The sequence below is a fragment of the Thalia democratica genome, chromosome 2 (assembly GCF_965202585.1).
Source record: "Thalia democratica chromosome 2, ktThaDemo2.hap1.1, whole genome shotgun sequence".
Lineage (NCBI taxonomy): Eukaryota > Metazoa > Chordata > Thaliacea > Salpida > Salpidae > Thalia > Thalia democratica.
The window spans coordinates 43,931,373-43,959,308 of record NC_139166.1 but is presented as its reverse complement, the minus strand read 5'-3'; the positions used below and the strand labels follow the sequence as shown (position 1 = coordinate 43,959,308).

Below are 27,936 nucleotides of genomic sequence, written 5' to 3'. Positions count from 1 at the left end.
AAATAAACAAACAATAACAGCTTATCTACAGAGTATAAAATAAATTAACAGTAGTGAAGTAACTAATTATAGACAATTAAAAGCACAGTATAACAAGGTTTTATAAAAGAAAACTGGAGGTACTGCTTACAAAACAGGCTGAAATTTAACACAGTTTTAAAATTTCAAAAAACAATTTGTGTTGAATTAAACGGTGAAATAAATAAATATTGCAAATAAAACATAATATGTTTATTCTAATAAGAACTAAAATCAATAAAAAAATGCAAACTTACTCATAAAATTAAAACACAAAAACTTAAATATAACTCTAAAACTAATACAAAAAAAAAAAAAGAAAAGATGCAGAGTATGAACTAAAGTTGAATAGGAAGATTGGACAAGATGTGAAGTTGAGGACCAGTAGCGCAGCTGATTGTAGTCACGTCATGTGGTCCTATGTTGGCATGATCGTAATCCAAACTGTAGACACCAGTCTTCAAATTTGATACCAACCCAGATGTCTGTTCAAAATAATATTTATTTTAATCGTAGTTTTGATAAAAAAAATCAACTTTAATAGAGGTATATTCTACTGGTTAAATTCAAGTAATTATTAGTTGTACTAGAATCTACTTAAATTATTATTAATTAACACATCTAAAAGTTTTTATAAAATGTAGGTAATTATTAAAGCAAACCAGCTGTTTTTTAAAGATAAAAGTAATAAAAAATGTAACCTCTAAAGTTTGTTTATTTAATATTTTTAGCATATTTTGATCGCTCCCAGCACTCATTATGTGATGGTTTCCAAGAAACTTGCTACAGTAAAGCTGTAAATAAAATACATACTAAATAAAAAGTTTCAGTAATTTTTTAAAATTATGCTTTAACAACTAGTAAATTAACATTTATTACTACCGTTTTTTCCTTTTTTATTCAGCTTTTTTATTTAATTTGTGTATACTATGATGATTATTCTTTTAAAAAATATGCAAAAACAAGTATAGAACGTAGTCGAAACTAAATTGTAGAGTAAGAAAATAGTTGCTAGGTTGGTATATAGTAATAAAAATATTTATCTACATTTAAGTTTCTTTAAAGGAAAATAAAAAGTATTAAACAAACCAATAGTTTTTTTAATAAAACAATACATGTGACGTCATGGCCTAGGGGTTCTAATTACGTAGAAAACTTAAAAGTTGTAAGCATCAGACACATATACAAAATATGTATAGTAGTTTTATATAGTCTTAAATAACTTAAAGTAAGCAAACTTTGTTAATTTTGATTAATTGATTTACTTAAATTTCCAAGAGACAAAAGTCTGTCTTTATCAAACTACAACAAATTACATAAATTCACTTTTTTACAACTGTTAAATAAACAAATAAGCTAAACAAAAAAGGGGAATAGGTCACTTTTGCACAAGCGTAACTTTTCCACGAGGGAACACTTTTGCACGAGCGTCACTTAAGCACGAGGGGACGCTTTTGCATGGCGACACTTTTGCACAAGTGGACAATTTGCACGGCGACTCTTTTGCACGAGCGTCATTTTAGCACGAGGGGACACTTTTGAACGGCGTCACTTTTGCACGGAGGGTCATTTTTGCACGAGAGTACAAAAAGTATATTAAAAAAAAAAAGTTCTACAAAAAAGTAAAAATAGTTAATATTAAAAACAAAAAAAAAAGTTACCGACCGAGGGTAAGGGTTAGTGGTAACAGTGATAGTAAAAAATATAAAGAAATTATAATACAAAAATAAATAATAAAGCTAGAAAAAAATACGAAAAAAAAAGTTATCGACCGATGGTAAGGGGTGACAGTTATAGAAAAAAAATACCTTATAAAAGTTATAAATCAAAAAAAAAACTGGAAAATAAAAAAGTATTTAAAAAATAAAGTATACAACAACAAAATAATAAAATAAAAATTTACCGACTGACGGTGAGGGTTAGGGGTAATAGTGAAAGCAAAAAAAAAAAGTTTTTTTTTTCAATTTGTGCAAAAGTGTCACCTCGTGCAAAAAGTGACACCCACCCACAAAAAAGGCATACTTAAGACGCTGGTTTTTAGTTACCTTTTTTTTGAAGACAATGGACCAAACTTGTCATTTTTACTTGCCTTTTAGACCTACAATCAGTACATATAAGTTATTATTTTAAACATAGCTTATTTAAGTTCTTAATGGTTTGCATCCTATAATCAAAAGCTGGCACAAATGAATAGGTCATAATTTTATAATTATACGTTTTACACTTTCTTTGCCGGAATGAGCTTTTAGAGATTATTAAGCCCAAGATAGTTTATTTCGATTTCCTAAAAACGAAAAAAACTTTCAACTATTAACTATGTAAATATTTATTCACAAAAGGTTATTGTTATTATAAAATTGTTAATATTGAAAAAAGATGTTAGCAGTGATCAACAAAAACAATCAGTAATGGAGATGGGTTTGGAAAAGTTTAATTTAAAACAAATGAAACGCTGACCGTTTAGTGACATAAATTTTCAAAGTGAAACCACTAGCCCGACTAACAACAAACTGACTAAGTCACTGCAACCTAGAATGATTTATAATAGCTAAAGAAATAAGCAAATATATAAATTAAAAAGTGATTTCTTAAATTTTAAAACAATCAAGCTGAGTGATCTTGAATAAAAAGCGGCTTTACTGACAATGGTAGTTATATTTTACCTATACCACAGTTTTTACAGAGATAAACATCAGCAAAAAATACGTAAGTATCTGAAATGTTTCAATACTAACTTGTACTTTTTATATTTATTTCTTAAAAACATTCAACCATTTAGCAGTATTAAAATATCATACAATTACATTTAATGACTTACATAAGAAGAGCCGTGATAGTCAGTTCTAATAGACTCAATTAAACTTCCAGACTTGTAGTCCCAAACCTAAAACAATACAGTAGTAAATGAAAAGCATAATATACTAAAATTTTTATTTGTAGTACTCAATTTTTTACAGAAACTATTCAACTTAAAATTCAATAAGACAGTTAAACATTTCTGACAAGGTAAATATGTGCTTGATGGTTTAAGTTGAACAAATAAAATTTTACAGCATGTTTAAATATTATAAACAACCAACTTGCAGTGTGTCATTCTGTCGCCATGATGCAGTTAAAATGTGATCATGTTTCGGATCAATATCAATCCCATCCCCACCACAAATATGCGGGCCGTAAATATGCCTGAACATGTTTGAAGAAATTATTTTTACAGTTAATGAAATGCATAACTTAAGTTCAAATGCCTTTTTAGACTGCTAATTAAAGAAGAAGTTTAAAGGTAGCACTTATAGAAGTCACTAGTAAAACTAAGACAAAACACAATTAATTTCATTTTAAATATCTTACTTATAGAAAACAGTGCAGAGTTGGTTTACTTTTGCACTCACGTATTTAGAACTTTTCAAAAGTTAAAGAACTACTTGTGTAGACAATTAAACAACTTTTTTGTGGTCCTTAATCTCAACAACAGGTTTATAAAAAATCAAAACATTCAAACAAACTATTATAATCACTTTTGACAAAGTCTCATAATTAAAAAGCAACTGCAACAGCAGAGTAAAATAACAAGTATTTTAGAGTTAATATTTATAAAATTTTACAAACAGTTTAAATATGTATACATTACTTAAACTAAAGAAACAACCAAATTTATAAAGCACAACACAATAGGACAGGTACTTAAACAAACAATACAACATGGTCACTGGTCATGCAAGGAAAAGTGAAGAATCAAACCTGACAGAATGGTGTTCACGGACATCCCACATGTGGACAGTGTTGTCCCAACCTCCCGATATGAAGTTACCATGGTGACTAGGATGCCACTTGACTGATAACACGTTCAAACGATGACCATCCATTACATCCTTATTTAGCCTTGAAATTTAATAACTTTTTAATTATTATAAAAGTCCTTAGGAAAACCTTCTATTAGAATATATGCATACGTAAATATATTCAAAAGTAGTATATTTGTTTGGAGCAAGTTTAAAAATTCAAATTACACTTGCTAGAATTATTCTAATTTTAAAAATGATACATTTTTTAAACATAAAAAACGAGATTTTGGATCACATTATCATGAGCTTTTAAAAACTAGCTAGAGTTACAGTCTTTTTTTTTTTTGAACCTCTTGTACAAGTTGTATATAATCTTAAGTAAGTTTTAATTAACTTTATATAAGTCTAAGTACAGCACGGGTATTATATGTTTTCAGTATTTCAAAAGTTTTTAATGGGTAAGGTGTTTGACAAGCGAAAAAAATGATGGCGTGCAAAACATCTCAAATTTATTTGACATTTAATTAATGGAATAAAGTAATTAAATAAATCTGCTTATATCTTGTCTTGCATATAATTATCATACAGTTTATATAACTATTTTAATTAAACTCAAAAGTCAACTTGAAATAATGAAAAGTTAGCTATATTTGCTACAAACCAAAAAAAATAAATGTTGCTATATATTAAAGCTCGCGAAAAGATCTCTAAAACAAACTACTAATAATAAAATTTAAACTTAGAATATATGTTTGTTTTTCTTAAGTTTGAGTTATTATATTGTGTTGATCATCTAAACTACGATTAGATTTAAGAAAAAAATCCCTTACTAATAATCTTACAAAGTTAGGCATCAATTATAAAACTTCAATTTATTTTCACGCATGAAAGATTTTTTAAACTTATATATGTCATAAAAGTCTAAAATATAGTATCTTGTTATAACAGGGTTGTCACTGGTTTCTGATAAATTTCTTCCAGGTTTTTAAAACTACACGTTTTGGGGTCTATTTTTAGTTTAAAATTAAGTTTAAAAACTGTGTTTTGTAGTATAACAACAATAAATAAGTACTGTTAAGCTACTTTAAATGTGATTTTTAATGAAAAAAAATTCTGATGATGACATTTATTTTTAAATCTATATCATTATCATTATATTGTTTATTGTGCAATGTTGGACTCAGGCATCAAAACCTGAGCCGCTTAAACAGGACACACAAGAATAAAAAAATATATATATATTTAACAAAAAATAAACACTAACAAAAAATTAAAAAAAACTCATTAATAAGTTTAAACTTATTTGTTTAATACAAAAGGCTATAACTTGATACACACAAAAAAGAAAAAGTTAATGCACATCCATAAGAAAGTATAACCAAATAAATGACCTCCAAGAAGCATTGTTTATAAGACATAACACATTTGTACAAAATTAGTAAAAGTAAACTAATAGTCTGTTAGGGGGGAGCGTAGGGAAATAAAATAATTAAATTTACAAATAGAACAAAGAAAGAATCATTAGTTAATTTGAATGAGATAAATGTAATATATATACTTTTTTCTATTGTTTTTAATGGAAAGTTATTGAATTCTACTGATATTAATAGTATCTAAATTAAATCGTTTTCGTTTTATGCGAAAATGTTCCACCCTCTCACACGATACCACATCCTGTGGTAACTTGTTCCACATAGTCTTTGCTCTGTGAAAAATTAACCTTACCATTGACTGTAGTTAAAATTATGTATACATTTTATTTTTCTATTATTTCCTCTTAACTGATACTTATTATGGGAAAAACTGAAAAAACCTTATATTTGCCATAAATAATTTTATAAAGAGTTAACAAACTCAATTCCCATTATCTATATTCTAGGAATTTAATCCAAGTTTAACCAATCTATCATCATATGATGTATTGGATATGTTACAACGAACACATATAAAACGGGTAAAATTTTATTAAATTCTTTTTTAAATAGGGTGACCAAATTTGTGTATTGTATTCAAGCTTAGGACGAACGTATATTTAAATAGTTTTGTCAGAATAGTAGCTGAATAAGTTTAATTTTTTTTTTGATTTTTTATAGGATGAAATTTGGGTAGTTTCATATAAATAATTTATGTGTTCATTTCATTTATATGTATTCCTAAATCCTTAAAAACACTTATTGTTGGTATCTTAGTGTTTCAGGGTTGCCACTTGTTTTTTCAAAAAAATTTCCATGTTTTCAAAATTTCTTCCAGGTTTTTAAAAGTACACATTTTTGAGTCTATTTTTAGTTTAAAATTTAGTCTAGGGTAAGATGATGATGACAAAAATTTTTTATTTATGTGATAGATTTTTTGAGACAAATTGAAACTTTACTACTGAACATGTGAAAATTGTTAAAATTCCAGGTTTTTTCAGGTTTTTTTAGTGATTTTTGTTTAAAATTCCAGGTTTTTCAAGGTTTTTTCAAAAATTTCTGAAATTCCAGATTTTTCCAGGTTATTTTTGCCTAAATTATCGAATTCCAGGTTTTTCAAGGTTTTTCCAGGTAAAGTGGCAACCCTTTGTTATTGATAAAAAGTCTTTTTTATTTTACAAAAAATCTAAAAATTATAAGTACTCGTTACATTGCCTAAAGTACTTTCAAAAAAATTCGTCTTCAGTAGGCAATTATATTAGAACTGAATTAATTCAAAATTTTCTTGCATACAAAAAGTTTTAAAAAAGTATATTATGACGTAGTAATTATAAATCAAGTTTTAAAGTAAACTTTGTTTTAAAATGCCTGGCTTTAAAAATTTGAAAAGTTTTTCAAATTGTAAATCTTATTAATATCTCTAGTTTAAACTCGCAAAACTAAATGAAATAAATTTAAAAAAATTTGAAATAAAATCAAAGACAAAGGACTAAATGAAATTAGATTGTTAAACTTTGATGTGTTTGATTTAATTTGTTAAAATACTTTAAAATGTAAAAAGAAAATAAAAGTACTAATAAAAATAGTAATCGAGCTTATTGTTGGTTAAAGTTAAAAAATCAAAAATAAATAGAGTAAATAATCATAATAAATAAGTCGAAAAAAGTAGTAGTGCGTATTATCTTAACTTGTTAAGATATTTAGAAATGTATAATCAAAAACTTTATAAACATTAAAACATGTTAAATAATAGTATTCAACAGGGTTGCCACTCGTTTTAAAAAAAATTTTTCCAGGTTTTTCAAATTTCTTCCAGGTTTTTAAAAGTACACATTTTTGGGTCTATTTTTATTGCAAAGTTAAATTTAAGGTAAGAAACTGTGTTCAATAGCATAAAAAGATTGAAAAGTAACTGTTAAGCTACTTAAAATGTATTTTTTAATAAACAAATTTTTGGTGATGACAAATTTTTTTTATCTATATGATAAATTTTTTGAGTCAAACCAAAATTTTACTACTGAACATGTTAAAATTCTTAAAAATTCCAGGTTTTTTGTTCAAAGTTCCAGATTTTTCCAGGATTGCAGGTAAAGTGGCAACCCTGATTCAAATCAATTATCTGTAAAGTGGTAATATAGTTTTGTTTATATTTATTGTTGCTTCGAGTTTTATTGATCCATTTACTTTCCAAAAAATCTAAGTCTGAATAATTATTAGTGGTGTCTACAAAGATAATTAAAAAGCTTCTTTTAATTATTTTTTTGATGTTTTGTGTTTTTTGGCGTAATGTAGTTTAAGTGCTGCTCTATCACTAACATCATCTGTGATTCTACTCTTCCAGATGCGTTTAAAACTTATTTTTAGAAAAATTTCTCACCAAAGTAAAAACAAAGAGTTGGAGTTTTTAGATGTCAATCACATCATAGATGAAGAAGAAAAAGGTGGGTTTTATGTAAGAAATTACAAAAGCCTAACGCTATCAATAGGGTTTACATCAATGGAAGATCTTATCATCCTCGCTTAATTAACAAATCTATTGTATTTAGCGAATATATAAGATTATGAAAGTTGTGTGAACGGGATTGTGACTATTTGGAAGCTTTGAAACTATTGAAAGATAAGTGCATAAAATCATACTTTTGCGAGAATTTAATTGTAGAGATGCTGAAAAAAACAGAAAAATGGAAAGATCGGTTCACACCACCAACAAAAAGAACGAAGAAAGTAATAAAAACATAAGCATTTGGACGACAATCTTTTCAAACTTGCTTAAATTAACAGAAAGAGAAAAACAATTGAATCAAAACGTGATGATAACATACAAACGACCGCAGACTATTGCAACTTTACTAACTAACTACAAGACATTACCTCATGAGGTTAATAATGAAGAAGGAATTTCATCCCCTTGTGGTAAATTTTTGCTTTGCAAAGATACAATGGTAAAGAAAACTAGCTTAGTAAAGTTTAAAAACAAAAAAAAAACGATAAAATTGAAAAAAACTTAAATTGCAAAAACTTTGGGATATATGCGGCGAAATGTAGTGAATGCGAAGAGTTCTATGTCGGCCAGACAATCACGTCCTTTTCGCAAAGATGGTTTCACAAGATGGATTCACAGACACATCTGGAAGAGTAGAATCACAGATGATGTTAGTGATAGAGCAGCACTTAAACTACATTACGCCAAAAAACACAAAACATCAAAAAAATAATCAAAAGAAGCTTTTTCAATTATCTTTGTAGACACCACTAATAATTATTCAGACTTAGATTTTTTGGAAAGTAAATGGATCAATAAACTCGAAGCAACAATAAATATAAACAAAACTATATTACTACTTTACAGATAATTGACTTGAATACTATTATTTAACATGTTTTAATGTTTATAAAATTTTTGATTATACATTTCTAAATATCTTAACAAGTTAAGATAATACGCACTACTACTTTTTTCGACTTATTTATTATGATTATTTACTCTATTTATTTTTGATTTTTTAACTTTAACCAACAATAAGCTCGATTACTATTTTTATTAGTACTTTTATTTTCTTTTTACATTTTAAAGTATTATAACAAATTAAATCAAACACATCAAAGTTTAACAATCTAATTTCATTTAGTCCTTTGTCTTTGATTTTATTTCAAATTTAAAAAAATTATTTCATTTAGTTTTGCGAGTTTAAACTAGAGGTATTAATAATATTTACTATTTGAAAAACTTTTCAAATTTTTAAAGCCAGACATTTTAAAACAAAGTTTACTTTAAAACTTGATTTATAATTACGTCATAATATACTTTTTTAAAACTTTTTATATGCAAGACAATTTTAATTAATTCAGTTCTAATATAGTTGCCTATTGAAGACAAATTTTTTTGAAAGTACTTTAGGCAATGTAACGAGTACTTATAATTTTGTAGATTTTTTGTAAAATAAAAAGGACTTTTTATTTAAAACGATTTTGATAAAGATAAAAAAATCACGAAGAACAACACACAACAAAGAAAAGATTTGAGATACTTAAAACTATAATATATTAGTGTTATTGATTGATAGGTCGATAGGGTCAAACGGTTTGTTTTTCTTAATGGTTAGAATTTTGAAACTGTTAAGATTTAAATAAAATTGTCTTGTAATTAGCTATTTTTAGGTATTATCTAGAGTAAATTGTAAAGAGATATTTGGATCACTAAAAATTTTTGTGATCTCCCAGTTAAAAATTTTTGAACCGATTCATCAACGATTCATGTAGTCCATACTGACTCAATATTTTTTAATAATCTTTTGTGTGATACTGAATCTAAAGCTTTTTTAATAGCAGTGTAAACTACTTTAATTTATTCGTTTTTGAGATAAGGATCTATCAATGAATGTAAGCATGTTAACAGTTGAATGTTTGACGAGCGGTTAGGGACAAAACCAAATTGCTTATTAGATAGTAAATTATAGTCAAAAAGGTGATTAAGAATTATTTTAGATATATTGTGTTCAAAAGTTCGAGAAAAGCCACTAGTAAAAGATATTGGCCTATAGTTTAACGCGTTGTGTTTGTTACTTTTCTTATGGACTGGAATGACAAAAGACATTTTCCATTGTTTTTGTACTTCAGCTAATTCTATATAGCAATCGAATATTAACGAAAGTGGAAATATTATTGATGGAATTCCATACTTTACAAAATAGGGCGGGATATTTTCTGGGGCTCTAATGATTTTATATTTTAGGTGGTTATTTGAGTATTCAATGTCTTCATAAGTTATAAAAAAGTTTTCCATTTTACTACAATCTTTTTAAGTTAATTTAAAATTTTGGTGGTTATCGTCTTTTCAATGGCTAATTGATGTTCTTTTGACTTTTAATTTTTAGTCTTTAGAAAATAATCTATTTGTCTTACTTTTTTGAACAGAATAAGTTTTTCTTTAAATTTTTTTTTAATGTGAGATGGATACTTCTTATTTTGTTATTTTAGAATAAAGTGGTACAAAACGTTTAAGGGGAAAGGGGGATGGGTCCCCCTTGATTTTTATAAGTTGATATTATTTTATAGAGCATGGTTGCCACAGATCAAGCTGAGAAAAATTTCCTGACTTTTTACTAAAATTTTCCTGACTTTTCTAAATCAAAATCTCAATTTAAATTTATTCTAAAATACATAGTCTTATACTTTAATAAATAAACTAAATAGAGCTTTCAATATAATTTTAATACAGGTTAAAACAACAGTTTTTTTTGCTAAATTCAATCAACAAACTTCCATTACATCACTTGAACCATCTGTGTATGATTGATGTATTTGCAATAAACAGCTCTATCACCAAAATACTTATATTATTACCTTTCAAACACAGCTTGTCTGAAAAAAGACACAACTATTAAGCATTTCCTAACATAAATGTAACTAAATAAACGAAACGACATATAAAGAACTTTTACAATAAAAACCTTAAATTAATAACGAACTTTCACAACTAAAATCTTAAAACAATAAAGAACTTTTACAACTAAAACCTTAAAACAATAAAAAACTTAATCAAACACTGTTTTTATATTATATGTACTAAAATTTATTTTCTCCGTTTGTTTATTAACACTTCAACCTATTCATCTAATGAAGATATGGCTTCCTTCATCTGGTCCCCTGTCTCTTATAACTTACTTCAAAAATTTAAACAACTTTGAAAAATCTATATAGAGGTATAGTATACACATCAACTTGTTACATAAAATACTAAACTAACTACTTAATTATAAAGAACTCAATTAATTCCTTAAACAAAAAACACTTTGATTCCAAAATTATGCTAGATAAACTTTTGGTATATATCACAGTTTCACTATGGAAGTGTCCTTGCAACAGATCAGTAATACTAAAAAACTTATAAAAACTGCTTGTTCGAGTAGGTTAGTTGTTCAATATGTTAATAGAAAAGATTTGCAGTTTTATAAAGGATATCTTATTAGTTTATACCAGATGAAGGCATTAGAAATCAAATAATTTTGTAAATTTCTAGGAAAAATTTGCAAATTTAGCCTCACTTTAAAGGATTTATAATTAAATTTAATACCATTTTAAGGCTTTGGAATTTAAGGAAATTTGTAAATTTATACTGACAAAATTTGAATTATTTTTAAACTTTGTCAATTTTCCTAACTTTTCCTAAATTTTTATCAAAAACCCCAATTTTCTCCTGACTTTTGTCATTTTTTTCCCTGACTTTTCCTGATTTCCTGACCTTGTGGCAACCCTGATAGAGTTTTATCTGAGCTATTACACATTTTTAATCGCTCAAAAAAATTCAAAGTAATTTTTGAGATATAAGCGATCAAAGTTGGTGACCTTAATAGGTTCATAATGGAAGGTGCAAACGCAAATCAAAAAAGACTATTTCATCAAAAATCTATCTTCTCAATTCATTTTTTAACCAATCTTCTTTAAATTTTCACAGAAAGTCCATTATTAAATTTAAAAAGATTAAATGTATAAATTTTTTAAATCAAAAAAATAAATAATAAACCACCAGTTTTTTTGGTTTTTTAAATCTAAAATTTTTATTTATTAATATCGTTTTTCGCAACATTCAAAGTTTTATAAACTATAAAAGGAATATCAACTTATAAAAATCAAGGGGGACCCATCCCTCTTCTCCCTTAAACGTTTTGTACCACTTTATTCTAAAACAACAAAATAAGAAATATCCATCTCACATTTAAAAAATATTAAAAGAAAAACTATAAAAGGAAATTTTGAGGTCTCTAGCTCAAAAAATAAAGATAGAGACAGATTTTTAGTGATTTTTAAAATTTCCAAGAAAAATGAACCCAAAAAATTTGCAGTGAAACTTTTTACAAAAATAACAATAATAAGTTAAATAATATTTTTTAATTCTATAAAAACTGGCTGTTTGCACTTAAAGATTTCATATAAGAGCCATTTTTTTTAGTAAAACTTGTTGGATAGTCTGCAAATCATTTTTAGAGCTTTTAAGGAAACTAGTGGTTAAACTTCTCCACTCAGGGGTGTAAAATACAATTACATTTATTGTTATTTTTTTCTTTTAACGTTTGTTTGTTTTCTGCTTCAATTTTTACGGCAACTACAATTAATTTGGTACTGATATTGGGAAAAAGTCTGTTGGTTTGCTTGTTTTCTATTGCATCAGCATATATAGTAAATTTTGATTCAAATCTTTTAAATGTAGAAGAAAACTCTGTTTTAAATTCTAAAAAACTTCTTTGTAACTCACTGATTTTTTTCAAAGAAAATAACTTTGTTACTACACATCAAATTTTGTCATGTTTCTTAATATCAAGGATACTCTTCTCAATGCTCTTCATTCAATCAATGAATTCATTGTCTTTTCTACTTCCAAAGGCAATTAACTTTTCTTTCAGTTGTTTTTCTATTTTAGAACTTTTAATCAGGGCTTTGATCTCCGCTTCCAAGGACATTTACTTTTTTCTCTACAAAAACCTTTTCAATTGAATTGAATAAGATTATAATAGATAATAGATTTTTCGTGTCAAATCAAAATTTTACTACTTAACATGTAAAAACTGTTTATAAACTCCAGGTTTTTTAGTGATTTTTTTTCAAAATTCTAGGTTTTTTTCAAAAATTCTCAAATTCTTTGGTATAAATGTTTTCTGTAAGAATTATAACAGTAGAGTACTCTGTCTTAGAAACTTGAGTCACACAAAAAACTAACATTCAATAAATTTGTTCTATAAGCATTGAAAATTCTTACAAAACTATTTCCATAAACTTATAAAGAAATTTTAAAAAAGTTTGAAAAGAATTGCTGAAAAACCGTGGGAATAAAAGACTTTTAATAAAATAATTATTTTTTATAGTTTTAGTTTGCTTCTCCTATTTATAAACCTAAAAAAATCCATAAAAAATCCTTAATACCTAAAAAGTTACTCTGAACTTTTTACAGCGATTATAAAACAATTGGTAGCCTGCAAAGCATTAGCAACTTAAGACCAAGATGTATGGACTTTATATTATGGTTATAAGATATTTCGCAAGATGAAACATAGATAAACTTGAACTAATTTAACAAGTTAAAAAATATTCTTTCTTTATTACACTAACACATGATTTGTGTGTTAATCCGTTAACAATGTGTTAGTGTAATAAAGAAAGAATTTTCCTGATCCAGAAAAATGCAATATAATCTATAAATACAAATGCCACTGTGATAGTGAGTATATTGGGAGAACTTCGCAACGATTTCACATAAGAAGGGACCAACACGTGACCAACGCCTTGAAAAACTGGATGATCTATGGGACTAATAAGCCAATAAAAAGTCAATTAGCAATAGGTGAACATTTGTTAAATAATTTAGAATGCGCGAAAAACTATAACGATAATATGTTTTCAATTGTTTGTAGGGACGTAACATGTATCATTTAAGTGTTTTAGAGTCTATATTCATTAAAACTACTAAGCCAAGTTTATGCAAACACAAATTTATTTATAACTCTAATTTGTTTAAATTATTGTAAATTCGCTATTAAGTTTTGTTTTTGTTGTTTAATTTTATTTTAAGAAAGTTTAAATAAGTCGGTTTCCTCTTATTAAAATTGCTATTAATACTTTCAATTTCTAGTACTTAAGCTTTATTTATACTTTAAATTTTGTTAAACAACTTTATATTAGCATCGGCTAGTACATGTAATTTTATTTACCTATTATGACGCATAATCTTACAATTTTATTAATTTTACTATTTTAGAAAAACCTATTTAGTTATCTACAAAAACTATTGAAAAGGGTAGATTGAAAAATTTTTAGTTCACAAAAAATAAAATATACTGCAAAATGAATTGTTGTCTCAAATTTTTATATAAAGTTAGTACCGAAAAGAAATAATTTAGTAGAAAGAATAGTATTTAAGGCCATAGGGGGGGTCCGACTTTTTTTTTACAAAAAATAACTTTGGCTTTTATATGAAAGCTTTAAATACAAACTACAAGCCTGTTTTTATAGAATTCAAAAATATAATTTAACTTTTGAGATATTTTATTTTTTGTAAAAAGTTCCCGATACAAACGTATGGACCGCAAATTTTTCGGGGTCAATTTTCTCGGAAATTTAAAAATTCACTAAAAACCTATCTGCTCCTTCATTTTTTGACCTAGAGACTTCAAATTTTCAGGAAATGTTCCTTTTAATATTTTGAAGAATCTGAATGTTGGAATTTTTGAAATTTCAAAAAACAAAAATTTTATCCACAAAAAACTAAAAAAAAGGGTAGTTTTTTGACAATATTTTTTTTTTACTCAAAATTTAAAAAAATCCTACAATAGATCTCTTTAAAGTTTAATGATACACATTCTGTAAAAATTTGAGAAAGATTACTCAAAAAATGAAGAAGAAGATAGATTTTTAGTGAAATAGTCTTTTTTTGCATTTTTAGTTTTCGCCTTCCATAAGGAACCTATTGAACGCCCTTTCTTTGATCGCTTATATCTCAAAAGTTACTTTAAGTTTTTTTAAGCGGTTAAAAGTGTCTGATAGCTCAGATTAAATTCTACAAAATAAGATCAAGTTGTAAAAAACAAAGTGGACCCCCCTATGGCCTTAATTTGTTACTATTATATATTCCAGTGAGCTTGTTTCGCTCGGATCTTTGTTAAGAAACGCTTAAATTTATATTTTTAAATAGGTAAACTTGACATATGTGAAAATTAAAAGCCTACCTAGGTTCAAAAGTTTTTACAAGCTTGTTTGTTTCAAGATCGTATTGATTTAGTTGATCTGACTTTCCAGCTGTAATCAAATATTGATAACTTGTAGATAGTTCGGATGTGAGTGTTTGCCTTTTTTCTTTTATAGTTGACAAAACTTTTTGTGTTGCTACATGCCAAATTTTTATCAGTCCTGAGCAATCTATATAAAAAACGTTAGAAATTAAAATTACGACAAATAAAGTAATGAAAAAGTTAATTATAAAATATAACAGAAACTTTAGAGTTTATTTAATAAAAAAGAAGCTAACTACACTTAATTTTTTTTTTTCATAAAAGGAAAGTACTAACAAAATAAAGGTGTTATTGTTCATATTTAAAAGACAGTGAAATTGAAATGTTCTTAATAGTGTTTCCTCTCTAAACAACTAGTACACACTAATTTTGGCAACTGGTTTATAAAATACGGTAAAACCATAGAGCTTAATAGCTAACATACCAGTTATAAAACATTTGATTTTATTTAACTACACATAGAGTAAAGAACGTTACTTTCAAAAAATAGTCAAAAAATATGCAACTATTCAAAAAATGTATTACTTCTTTCAGGAAGTTAAATTAAATAGGAATACAAAAGGGTTGATCATGCCAATTCGATCATCAGACCACAAGTTTCGGTAGACTGAGACGGGTTTCGTCCTTATTAGGACTCATCAGTCAGTCACAACCGAAAGACTTGTAGACGTCAATCTACAAACGGTTTATCATGCTTTCGCATGTAGCAACCATTTGCTGGCAATGATTAGTGACGTCAGCATTGTCTTTGCCGTGCAACGTTTAAAACATTGTCCACTAGGCAAGACATCTGGTACGCTCGTTTTAGTACAATCAACAAAATCGGCGAAAGTCTGAAGAACAAGTCCGGACTTTCGTTTGCCGTGAGACAAGCTTAAATTTAACAAAAGGGTTGATCATGCCAATTCGATCATCAGACCACAAGTTTTGGTAGACTGAGACCGGTTTCGTCCTTATTAGGACTCATCAGTCAGTCACAACCGAAAAACTTGTAGTCGTCAATCTACAAACGTACCAGATGAGCGTGCCAGATGTCTTTCCTAGTGGACAATGTTTTAAACGTTGCACGGCAAAGACAATGCTGACGTCACTAATCATTGCCAGCAAACGGTTGCTTCATGCGAAAGCATCATAAACCGTTTGTAGGTTGTGACTGGCTGATGAGTCCTAATAAGAATGTCGCTATCACGGGCTTCTACTTATACCCTGTTGTTGGCCTGGTTTAAAACGCAACGTGCGCTTTAACTTGTAAAGTAGAAGTCTCCAAGATAACGCTTAAATTATAGTCGGCTTAAATAAACTAATATGAATTACTTACTGTTTACTAAAGGTTTAATAAATCAGTTACTTATACTAATTTAAACTTAGTTCGAATCTGTGATAATGATTATATTTACAATGAATTTGCGAAACGAAAAGATGATAAAATACTGCACAACATTACACTAATAAACCAAATTATCAATTCTTTTAAAAACGACAATACTCGAATAAAAGAAACTAAAAACTAAATGTTTAAACTAAAACTCAAAAAGTGTTCTAAAATCGAAATCAACTCGACAACAAGATTGAAACGATTAAAACTTAAGTGCAGCGAAAAGCTGCACTGACTTCAGTCTGCTGCAATGCAGTAGAAACTAAAAGAAGTCTAAATTACGTGCGATTGTTGAATTTATACTCGCTTGAGAAAAAAGAAGAAAGTAAAAAAGAGACAATTACCGCGTAAGCGGCACAAGGACGAAACCGGTCTCAGTCTACCGAAACTTGTGGTCTGATGATCGAATTGGCATGATCAACCCTTTTGTTAAATTTGAGCTTGTCTCATGGCAAACGAAAGTCCGGACTTGTTCTGCAGACTTTTGCCGATTTTGTTGATTAAATAGAAATAAAGCATATGTATAAATTTACTCACCGTATTATTAACATTTAATAAAGTGTTTATGGCTACTTTAACAGAAATATGCACAGATCCAGTGATAGTATTTGTATAAATAAAAACATTAAGAAGTTAAACCATGAAAAGCAAAACTTGATTATTTTAGAGGTTATTTAGTTATATATTTACAAATACACTATTATTCATGATTACAGTTTCCTAAATTGGAAACCTTTTAAAATATAGTACATTTAAGATAATTGACTTTAATGAACAAAAGTGTTTAAAAATTAGACATATTAGATACAATAAAGAGAAAAAATATTTATATAGAAAAAAATACTTCTTAAAATACAATTAAACCTGGTGCTTTTTTTTAGAGCAAGTTTGAAAAGAATGAAAAATAAAACTATCCAATAAAGGCAGTGTTAGGTGCTACTACTTTCTGTGTATAGAATTATAAAACATGTAGCTCTGTAAAGTGTGTTTGTATTTATACCCGTATTTGTTTCAGGTTGGTCATAGTTAAGGGCAAAGGGGGTAAAACACTTTTTTTTCACAATTTGATCTTTTTTCATATAGATTTTACTAAGCTAGAAGATGCTTTTTAATAATTTTAATAATTCAAAATAGTTTTTGAGATATAGTTGGTCAAAGTTAGAGGCAACAATAGGTTCCTTCTGGGAGGCGCATGTTATAAAAATTTTATTTTTTTTATTTTTGAATATTTTGTTTTGACAGAATTTTAAATACTGCAAAGAACATTTCTTTAAAATAGGGTAGTTATCTCAAAAAACGTAAGAAAAGATAAATTTTTAGTGATTTCTAATTATTTGCCATTTTAGTTTGCGCTTCCCATTAGGAACCTATTGTTGCCTCCAACTTTGACCGGCTATATCTCAAAAAATTATTTTGAATTTTCCAAATCTGTAAAAAGCATCTTGTAGCTTAGTAAAAACTATATAAAATAAGATCAAATTCTAACAAAAGTGCACCCCCCCCCCCTATGCCCTTAACAAACAATTTAAATAAATAACAAGGAGTTATTATTCATTAAAATATTATTAGTAACTAAAATTACTTGTAATAAATTGCCCAATCTTTGAATAAGAGTACCAAACGCCAGATCAACCTTGTGATTTAGTGTGAAGACTTCTTGACCTTCACTAAGTTTAACATCAGCAAGACTATAGGTCATCCAGTGCTGAAGTAATGCTAAACGCAACTTTACTAAATTGGCCCAGGGTTGACCATGGGATTAGTCAAGAGACATGGCTTGCCTTCATTTGCAGGTGGGAGAAAAAAAAACTTGACTTAATGTAAGCAACCAAAGTGCAGGCATACAACTTGCGCAGGACAAACTTGGCGATCTTATGTTTGCAAATCCTAGACTGATGGCTAAATCTGAGGACATGTGACTAAATTGATAGAGTTAGTAGCAGTCATAAAAGTTGCAATTGGTGTTAAAAGATAACACATGAGCCAAGACCATGATGAACCGTTTAGAACGTTTGCAACCTGCGTTTGCAAAAAAAAGAAACCTTTAGCGTCATCACTACAGTCCTACTCTGGAAAAAGGAATGTGACAAACTACACAGAAAAAGGAATAAAAGGTGTGATGCTGGCAGGTGTAGGTGTCAATGAAATCAGAAAAGAAGTTCTTAGCACTGAGAAAATCTTGTCTAGGTCATCATTTGATATAGTTTCCTTTACTTAAAGCAATGAAATGGGCCAGAATGCAACAGAGAACTCTTGAACTACTGTATCACTAGTCTCTTCTTTTCAACGTAAGAAAAGTAACATTTAAACCAAGGAAATAATTCCCAACATTTCCCTTGATATTCCTTTAAAAAGCTATAATATATTTTCAAAGAAAAAGGTGCTCCAAATATTAAACCATTCAAATGTTGTCTATCTTGTTGGCGCAGCCAGTCAAGAAAACTTGATGCTGTTTAAACCCAACATGATCATTTCTGTTTTATCAACAGGATACCAAGACAGTGTTATTACACACTAGTAAAAGTATCAAGTTAAAAAACATTATATTAAACAAAAAAAAACCTTGCATAAAGCCAAGTCAACCATGTATCATTTACGTGCATCAATTTAAGATTCCTAAATGCAGCACAAACAAGTTTGCACGGGTAAGTGTGTAAGCTATTTTGTGCAAAGTAAAACCTTTTTTAGGGATAGAACAACTTTCAAGATGCTGGTTTTGGTAAGAATGATAATAATAATAACTCAGGCAACCAATAAAATTTAAGTAAACCATGATATGGGCTTTAAAGCTACTTTTTGTCAAATGCCTCTAATTTTTTGTGGAACGTCTCTAAAGATTGAGGTAATCAGCTGTAATGGCTTATGTCAAGAATTCAGTGAATGTGTTTTATTTCTCTCGCATGAAACCATGGTTGACTTCCCTGTTATCCATAAAGATTTTCTCACTAATATATCTCAGCTACTTCATTAGCTTTCTAAAGTTGTTGCAATTTAAAATGAAAAAGATCTAGGTAAACTGAACCCACATAATGTAACCTGTGATTGCCAACTAAGCAGTGAAGTTCAGAATAAACAACACAAAATTTGTAAAGAATGGCAGAAGTTGTTGCTAAGATCTAATGTTGATGCATTATGAAGCCTGGACAATGATAAGTTTTGATGTGCGATGCTTCAGTTTAGAAATACCCCTGATAATAATAATCTAGTATCCCTAGTTGAAATTATATTTAGACGTCAGCTGCAAAATAGTTTTGAATTTTTAAACAAGCTGGACAAATTCTCTAACCCTGCTGTGCAAACTGTAAAAAGAAAAGCATAGAAACTAAAACAAAAGGCACTGGGTACAAGATTTATAAAGAATGCAGAAGCGCTCAACCAGAGTGCTAAGGAGTTGCGACCCCCTACCATGGTGTCATGAGAAGTGTTTCTCAAAGCTTGCAGTCCATAGTAGTGTGCACAAAAGTTAGTTTAGTTTACTTTTACAGAAACTTTAATGTGTAATGAATATATGTTATAGATAATAACGTTCTAATCATTTACTGACTCTACTTCCATTCTAGAAATTATGATTATTACACCAGTTACAAACTGAAAGTATTTCAATAAGTTAGTCTTGAAAAGGAGTTCTTTTTAATCTTAAATTCTGGTTTTTAGTATAAAAGTTTAAATGAATATTAATGAAACTAGAATTATAACTATTTTTGAAAAAAAAGATATCGATTAAGGATAGCAAACTTACTTTTCTAAAATACTACAAAATAACTAACATGTTACAACTAAAATTTCTCCTTTTGTTGATAACTGTGGTGGAACAAAATTTAAGCTTGTAACAGCAACGGATGAAAAACTCTTTGCATCTCCAGCATGATTTACTTGATATGATGGGGCTGGAAGATAATATATTTGTTCTCCTGTTGAGGACTTGCATACCTTAGAAGTTTAAATTTAACAAAATTTAAACTTATGTTTTGTTTTTAAGCAAATATTTAAATTTAAGAAATACTGGTAATTTTTAGTTTAAGTTCTAGTATCAACTAAGATTTAAACTAAACTTTAAACTTTATATTTAAATGTTTTAAATTAAACTTAAGTAATTCACAAGGTCAAAAAGTTTGACTAAGAACCTTAAAAATCGTACAATATTATCAAAACTAGTTCATTAATTTTCAACATAATAAAAAATTAATATTCTTCATCAATAATTATTGTACAAGTTGCAGACATTTAACTTTTTAATTCTTTTAAAGATTATAAACACATTAAGATATAAGTTAGATTCGAACAAAAGATAAACTGGCTTTGAAGAACTTACAAATAAACCAACTGGAAGCATTTTAGAAATAATGTGCAATCACTTAACAATCCGGGTTGCACAGAACATTGCAACCACAACATGTCAACAGCGTTAGAAATAGAAATAAATTAAAACTATCTGACCCTAGTAGAGTATTTAAACATAACTAACTAAAAGTTGTTAATAAAAAAACTATTTAAATTACCTTAAATTTTTTTTTTTTTTGATTTACTATTTTAATACTTTTTGAGTGATCAAAAACATTATTTTGAATATTTTTAAAATATTTTTTAAATAACACTTATACTACACTACTATTTGTGCAAAATATTTAATAATTTTTAAATATTTTGTTATTTATATAGTACACAAAGTGACTCTCTTTATAACTTTAAAGTTGAATCTAGTTATAAAATTTAGTATCTAGTTAAGTACTTAAGTAGATTTTTTTAAACTTAAATACTAACAGGAAATGTCTGCATATTTATTTTTAAGGCAGTATTATATTTTTTTAACAAAAAATACTTTATAAACAAAATTTGTAAGCAACCTTTATCCGTGAATTAAATTGGTTTTTTAAGCTTTTACTTTAACTAAATGTAGAAAAAATAGGAAATCTTTCATAAACTATTTAGTATAGTTTTTTTTAGTATAAATATACGAACAACCGTATACTTTAGGTTTAAAGTGTAACAACTAAAGTCTCAACTTCGGTTTAAGAATATAAATACTAATATTATATTTCAAAAAACTCCGTAATAAAACAAAGTTATACTTTACTAAAGATATTTAGTTATAAACAAATTTATATTGAACAAGAATTTATTGTAACTTATAGCTTTTAACAAAGTTAAACATTGTTTTATAACAGAACTCTTTGTAAAGTATTTTAACATTAGTATAAAAACATTAAAAAATAAATCCAAATGAGTATTTACATGAAATTTACAAATATAGTGACTTAGTAAATATTCATAAAGGTTTATTATATAACAAAATTTGTAAAAAATTTTTAATCTCTCATTTAAATTAATTCATCATTGTTTCTGAAGATTTTTTTGGTTAAACATAAATAAAAAGGTACATGGTTCTATTTCAATTGTACTTTTCTATGAAACTTTTATAAAGCATAAAATAAAATACAAAACTAAAACAAAGACCAAAAGAAAAACTATATGGTACATATATGTTTTAATACTTTATATTGATGTTATCTTTAACTATCAATACAATTATTTTTTTTAAAAACCTACTTACTTTTACACTTCCATCTGAAACCCCTACAGCAATTTTTTTTCCATCATGTGAAAATTTACAACAAAGAGCAGCACTATTGAGATCACTAAAAAAAAGTCTTTAGTTTAAATTAAGTTTAGTTTTCAATAGTCTTTAGTTTAAGTTAAAAGCAAATATTAATTGAGCTTAACTTAGTTAAAGCAGTAATCATTATTAGGATGAAAACTATCATAAAGAATCATTGAACATCAAAGCTAAAATACCAAGTAACAGGGACGTAGCTAGCTCAAAAAGGTTACGAACCCGTAAAAATCAAAACGTCTGAAATGACGTGTGACAACATCCTAGCGGGAACACAGCAACTTAAACTACCTCTAATGTAATTGAATTTAATATGAAAATATGCAGTTATGTTAATACTTCAAAAATGGAATGTTTAAGTATGGGTGATAACTGTATACATTATATTGTTTTCAAAATCAATCATTAAACGTAGTCAATAGAAACAACATTAAATTATGCAAACTTTTTTAACATAAAATTGCATGATTTTGATTTTTGAAGTAAAAGCTAAAGCTTCCATTAGAACCATTTTTGCATTGCAATTTTTTTTGACAAACATGACTAAAATCTTTAACGCGCTAAATGTATACAATTTAGATGTAATTAATTCGTTTAATTTTTAAGACACTAAAAATGCTAAAGAGTACATATATGTCAAAGTTATCTCTCAGGAGTGCATGACTAAGTATAAATGATTACTAAAAGCTTAGAAAGCAGAGTCTTTTCTTGCTGAAATAAAAGAAAGTTTTTCCACATTAAGGTATATGTGCCTGCTAAGTTATTAAAAAAATATATATTTATAAACTAAAACATTAAAATATTTATAACAAATCTTTTTGTCAAAGAGTTACTAAAACGTACTTTTTATCAAAAGTCTGAAAACCATATATATTAGTATTAAATGAAAGTTTTCAAACTTGCTGTCAATTGTTTCAGTGGTACTTGCATCAACTGTCAAAGCAAAATAAAGTGAAGTTTAATAAGTGAAACACCACAAACTTTATAATTATTATTTATTACTTTAGCAAATTAAAAATGTTTTATTTGATATTATTTTAAGTTATTGGTCATTGATTTTTTTTTTGAAGTAAATTTTTTTATTATGAAGGCAGGGTTGTTGTTTTTTTATTTTTGATACAAAATAAAAAACAGACAACATAACTAAAGTTTACGTAGACTCAATTGTAATAAAATATTATAAAACTACAAAAAAATAAAACACTTGCAAAGCAGCAACTGACTAACAAAATTATTTCTTTTAATATACCATAACTTGTACACTTGTAAGATAATAACACTTCACTTAAAAAACTTTTACTTTATTTTGTGTAAGTAGCACTAAAACAATTGTCAACAACTTGAAAACTGTTGTTTTTATTAAAATATATTTAGTTCTGTAACTTTAAGTTGCATAGAAGCATTCTGATTTTTTTGAATTTCAATGTTAGTCAATCTAAAAAACAATGCTAATATTATTCAATATATGGACTAGGCCTCATTAAATATCAATTAATCATTTTTACATCCAAAACACTTTACTTACATTGGCTTTTTCACATTTTAAAATTAGAAAAAAAAATTTAATTTACCTCAATATAATGTATTTTATGTATATATATATGTAAACACAATCATTAGAAATAAATTTGTATAATAACAATTGTATTTTTTATGTATAAGTACTTTGGATAAGGGGCAAAAAACCTTCTGATATTTGCTTATTTTCAGGCCTTACATATGTAGCTTTTTTAATATACTGTGGTGTCAAGCAATTTAAACTACTTTAAATATTATTGTACTTTATGGAAAAACATCAGATGTCCTAAAACTAAATACAAAATATTTCAAAAGAAGATTTAGGTGTTAGAGAAAACTGTATACTTAAATAGTTCAAGTTCTAATGCAACTCCTATGATGTTGTTACAAGCTAATCAGAACTCTATAGTACAAACAATTATGGTTTATCTAACTTTTTACTTTTTTTAAGTGTAAGTAAATAACTCAAAACTAACATATAAAGAAAAATATACTATGAGACTATAAAATTTAAATACCTTCATACTTATATATGACTTATAAAACTAAGTAAACTTGTTAGTCATTATTCTAAAAAGAAAACAAGTATTCAAAAAAACTGTAAGGAAGCTACTTATTTAAAAAACTTTATAATTCTATGACAAAAATTAACAAACTGGATGTTGAAAAAATGAAAAGTTAAGATAAAAACTGTGAAAACAAATATTTGAATATGGTAACCTGCTAAATTTGTATTTATTTTTAGTTATACCTTTAGAAATAGTAATGTGTAAACTTTATTTTATAAATCAATACACATTTGAAACTGATAATTCAAAAATGGCAAACTTATAGTTCTTTTTAACTGTGTTATTTAAATAGCACAATTAATTACAAGCTTATAAACCAAAGCAAGATACCTCTGATTATTTTTCAATCATAAAATAATTTGTTGCTTTTTATACTTTTATTGCTTCATTAACATCATTACTTAAAACAATGAAAAAAGTATTTTGAAATTTTGTTGAACTAAAAATGTCTTTAGTTCATAAAGTTATTTAACTAGAAATTTTTCATAAACATTTTTACTGTATCATCAAACTTAACAACTAGATTAGTACAAAACTACTTAAATAACAAATAGTTGTAACAGTAAGTAGCTAAAATACATTAAGAACACAAAGTTTTATTAAGAATCTAAAAAAAAATTGAGTTTAATTTAATATTAAATAAAAATCATTTAAAACAGGGTTTTCTTAAGGAGGCAGTAGAAATTATAAATATTAAATAAATATATAACACAATAAATTTATCATTAACTAAACAAGCAAGTTTCATGTTTAAGTAATTCTTTTAAAATTATGCTATTGAATTCAAAAGATACAATAGCAAGGATTGTAAACAATAAATAGCTTTCAAATTGAAATAAAAAAGCTTCTTGAATTGGTTTGTTGAATTATAACCTTCATAGCAGATTCTAATGCTTATAAATAAAGTTTTTAATACAAAAAGCTCTTTTTTATAAACTAACATTGTATGAACTATACTCAAATTTCCAACAAAATTAAAATCAGATTCTTCTTGGATGTCTAAATTTTTTCTATATTTATTAGAATTTGTTGGACTCTTTATTTTTCTATTATAAGGTACTTCTTCAAAAAAGTTTTTAGAGCTCTGTTCAGATTGTGAAAAACTCATTTTAAATCTACTATTAATACAAATGATACTTAATTTTAAAGCTTATATTCTTTTCTTAGCATCTTTTGTAGTCAGTAGTGAGTAGTGTCAAATAACAATAATATCTAGAAATTTTCTGTGTTCAAATTTTACATTATTTTACCGGAAAAGAAGTGTTTTTTGGAAAATATATAATAAAAGTAAACAAGGAGTTACAAAAATTACAAATTACTACATAAGAACTAGTATAAGGTCGAACAAATTAAAATAAAAAGTACTCTATGAAAGTTTTCATTAAAATTTGTTAAATTCGTTTAGCACCACTCCAATGAATCTTAAAACTAAATAAAGCTTTAAAACTTAAAAAAAATTAGAACTTTGTAACTTATGCTAGATTTTAAGCTACTGAAAACCAAAGGTTTTTGTTATAGATATATGAATACTTACGAACGTATAAAGTTTTAAAACTCTGCTGTGTAACTAAAAGTTTTATTTTTAATAACATCAATATACATTTTCTCTTAAACAATATATGTCTAATTTTTTTGTTAAATTAATCATTCACGCACGGCATTTACTGACTAATAATAATTACTAAAAATATCATATTAAAAACAATTCTTTAGCAAGTTTATACTTTAGTAAAAAGTTTTAAACACTTGACACACTTAAACACTTAAAAATTTTCAACACTCAAAGTAGATAGGAGTACTTAATCCAAAAAAATAACAAGTGTGTTACTTTTAAGCTATTTTTTGATTATTTAATGTCTGTATAAATACCATCTCTCAGAAAAAAAAAAGTTAAGTTAAGTTTATTGAACAAAAATTACGCATAACAATTTTTCTTCAAGGACCTGAACTGGTATACGAAAAAACTTTTTAGTTATCAAGTCTTACACGAGAAAACAGTTTAACGTCTTTTCCAAGATGAATAATTATTAACTTAAAATAATAAAAATTTAAACACTCAATGCTAAAATTTAACAAAGATAACCAATTAAAAAAATAAAAATAAAATTGCATTTTATATATTTTAATGTTTACTTTATAACACATATAATATTTTTAAATATCGATGCTGTACTATCAACAAACAAAATCAATTTTTATGTCTAAAAACTATAATTATAAATTCGAGCAGTAGTTCGAACTCCGAAGATGTAGTTCGTTAGCTCTTATGGCCAACAGAACCGAGTACAAACAAACTAATTAAACCAAACAAAACAAGCTTTGAAAAAAATTGTTATAAACAAATAATAGCTAAACTACTAGCTGTTGAAGTTGTTTTGTTTATAACAACAAAGCTAAACTAAGTTGCGAACTTTCGTTTAACAACTTTTTTTTTGTGCACCAGGTCCTAGAACCAAATATTTTGAGCGCTTTTTTTCGCTTAATAAACAATAAAACCTTTATAAATAAAACAATAACTAGTAATATACACAGTAGATTCTACTTATATCCACAAATTACTAGATGACTAGCTAAATATTTTTAACAACGTGTGCTTATAGATATATGCTGATAAAAATGCGACATTCGAGTTTTCAGATTTAAAAATTTTTAAAGTGATAAAAAAAAAAAATACATTTTGCAAAGCTTAAGTTGATCTGAAAATAATTTTAACTAAGTTTCGTTTGATAAAAAAAAAACTAAATTAAGATTAACTTTCACTTTAAACTATTGAAAACTATCCGCTTATTTTTCATTTACATGGATGGAAATTTGGATATGGATCTGTATAAAACACTTACTGTCAGAATATATGTTTCTTAACTTTCTTATTTTCTAGTAATGGGCCATAAAAGTCTACCCGCAGTCTGTTTTTAGTTTTATTCAGTAATAGACTGCGCTTTCATTTGAAAAAATGCAAGCTAGAGAACGGTGCTCAAAAGTCAATTATTAATATCAATTATGACTTGTTCTAATTAAAAAATATAAATTTTACTCAATTTTTTTAATTTTGTCGATTATAATTTGATTGCATATGTTTTTTATATATTATACACTAAATTTTGTTGTTTAAGTTTAATTCAAGTGATCTTTTGAATTGTGAAGACTTTTATGAACTTTCAAAAAGAATTATTTAAGCTTTATATTTTAGATAACAATAACTGTACTTTATATATGTTGTCACCTTTAATAAACTTGAACAAAATACAGGTTTGTTAAAACATATTGTACCAAAGGTTAACGATTTATATTTTATATGAACTCAAATTACTTCTAAATAAGTGTCAATTGTAACATAAATAATACATATTGTTTCATAAAGTAGTTATGTATTAAAACTTTATTAAAACTTAGTGTTTCAAAATTAATTTATAATGAGTACTTTTTACTGTATAATGTACTGTAATTTATACTGTGTAGTTTAGCCTAACGTCTTCTTACATGTTTAAATTTAAAAAAAATACAGATTTTATTCAACTGATGATCTCGTTTGATTGAATTCAAACGTGTGAAATTTTGTTTTGTTCAAAAAATTTAAAAAATTGAATAACATTTATATATATTAATTAATTTAGGTCGTTATTGATTTCAAAAGTTGTTTACAAAATTATAATTTATTTGATGTAAACCAATTTACACTGTTTGTTTATCTAATAAATAAAACTGTATTTTTAATATTCGTTTATATTAATATTGTATTGTTTGTATATTAAATTCAAATTGCAATATTTAGTTTTATTGCAATATGTGAATTGCAATACGATTGTAAAACATATGCAACTAAGTATTTATTATAGTTACTTAAATCTATATATTTATTTTATATATTGATA

General features: G+C 26.5%; 1 protein-coding gene across 1 annotated transcript; it reads right to left on the bottom strand.

Moving 5' to 3' along the window:
- On the bottom strand, window positions 1–25,244 carry LOC145829408 (DNA excision repair protein ERCC-8-like). The gene is made up of 9 exons (XM_082937188.1): window positions 25,006–25,244; window positions 21,918–22,002; window positions 20,134–20,296; window positions 14,929–15,118; window positions 3,757–3,897; window positions 3,099–3,201; window positions 2,837–2,902; window positions 720–812; window positions 1–503 (listed from the first exon to the last, which is right to left on the bottom strand). Exons 1-9 carry the CDS (start codon window positions 25,170–25,172, stop codon window positions 357–359), a joined length of 1,155 nt encoding a protein of 384 aa, XP_082793314.1. The 5' UTR covers window positions 25,173–25,244; the 3' UTR covers window positions 1–356.
- Window positions 25,245–27,936: the final 2,692 nt, after the last annotated feature.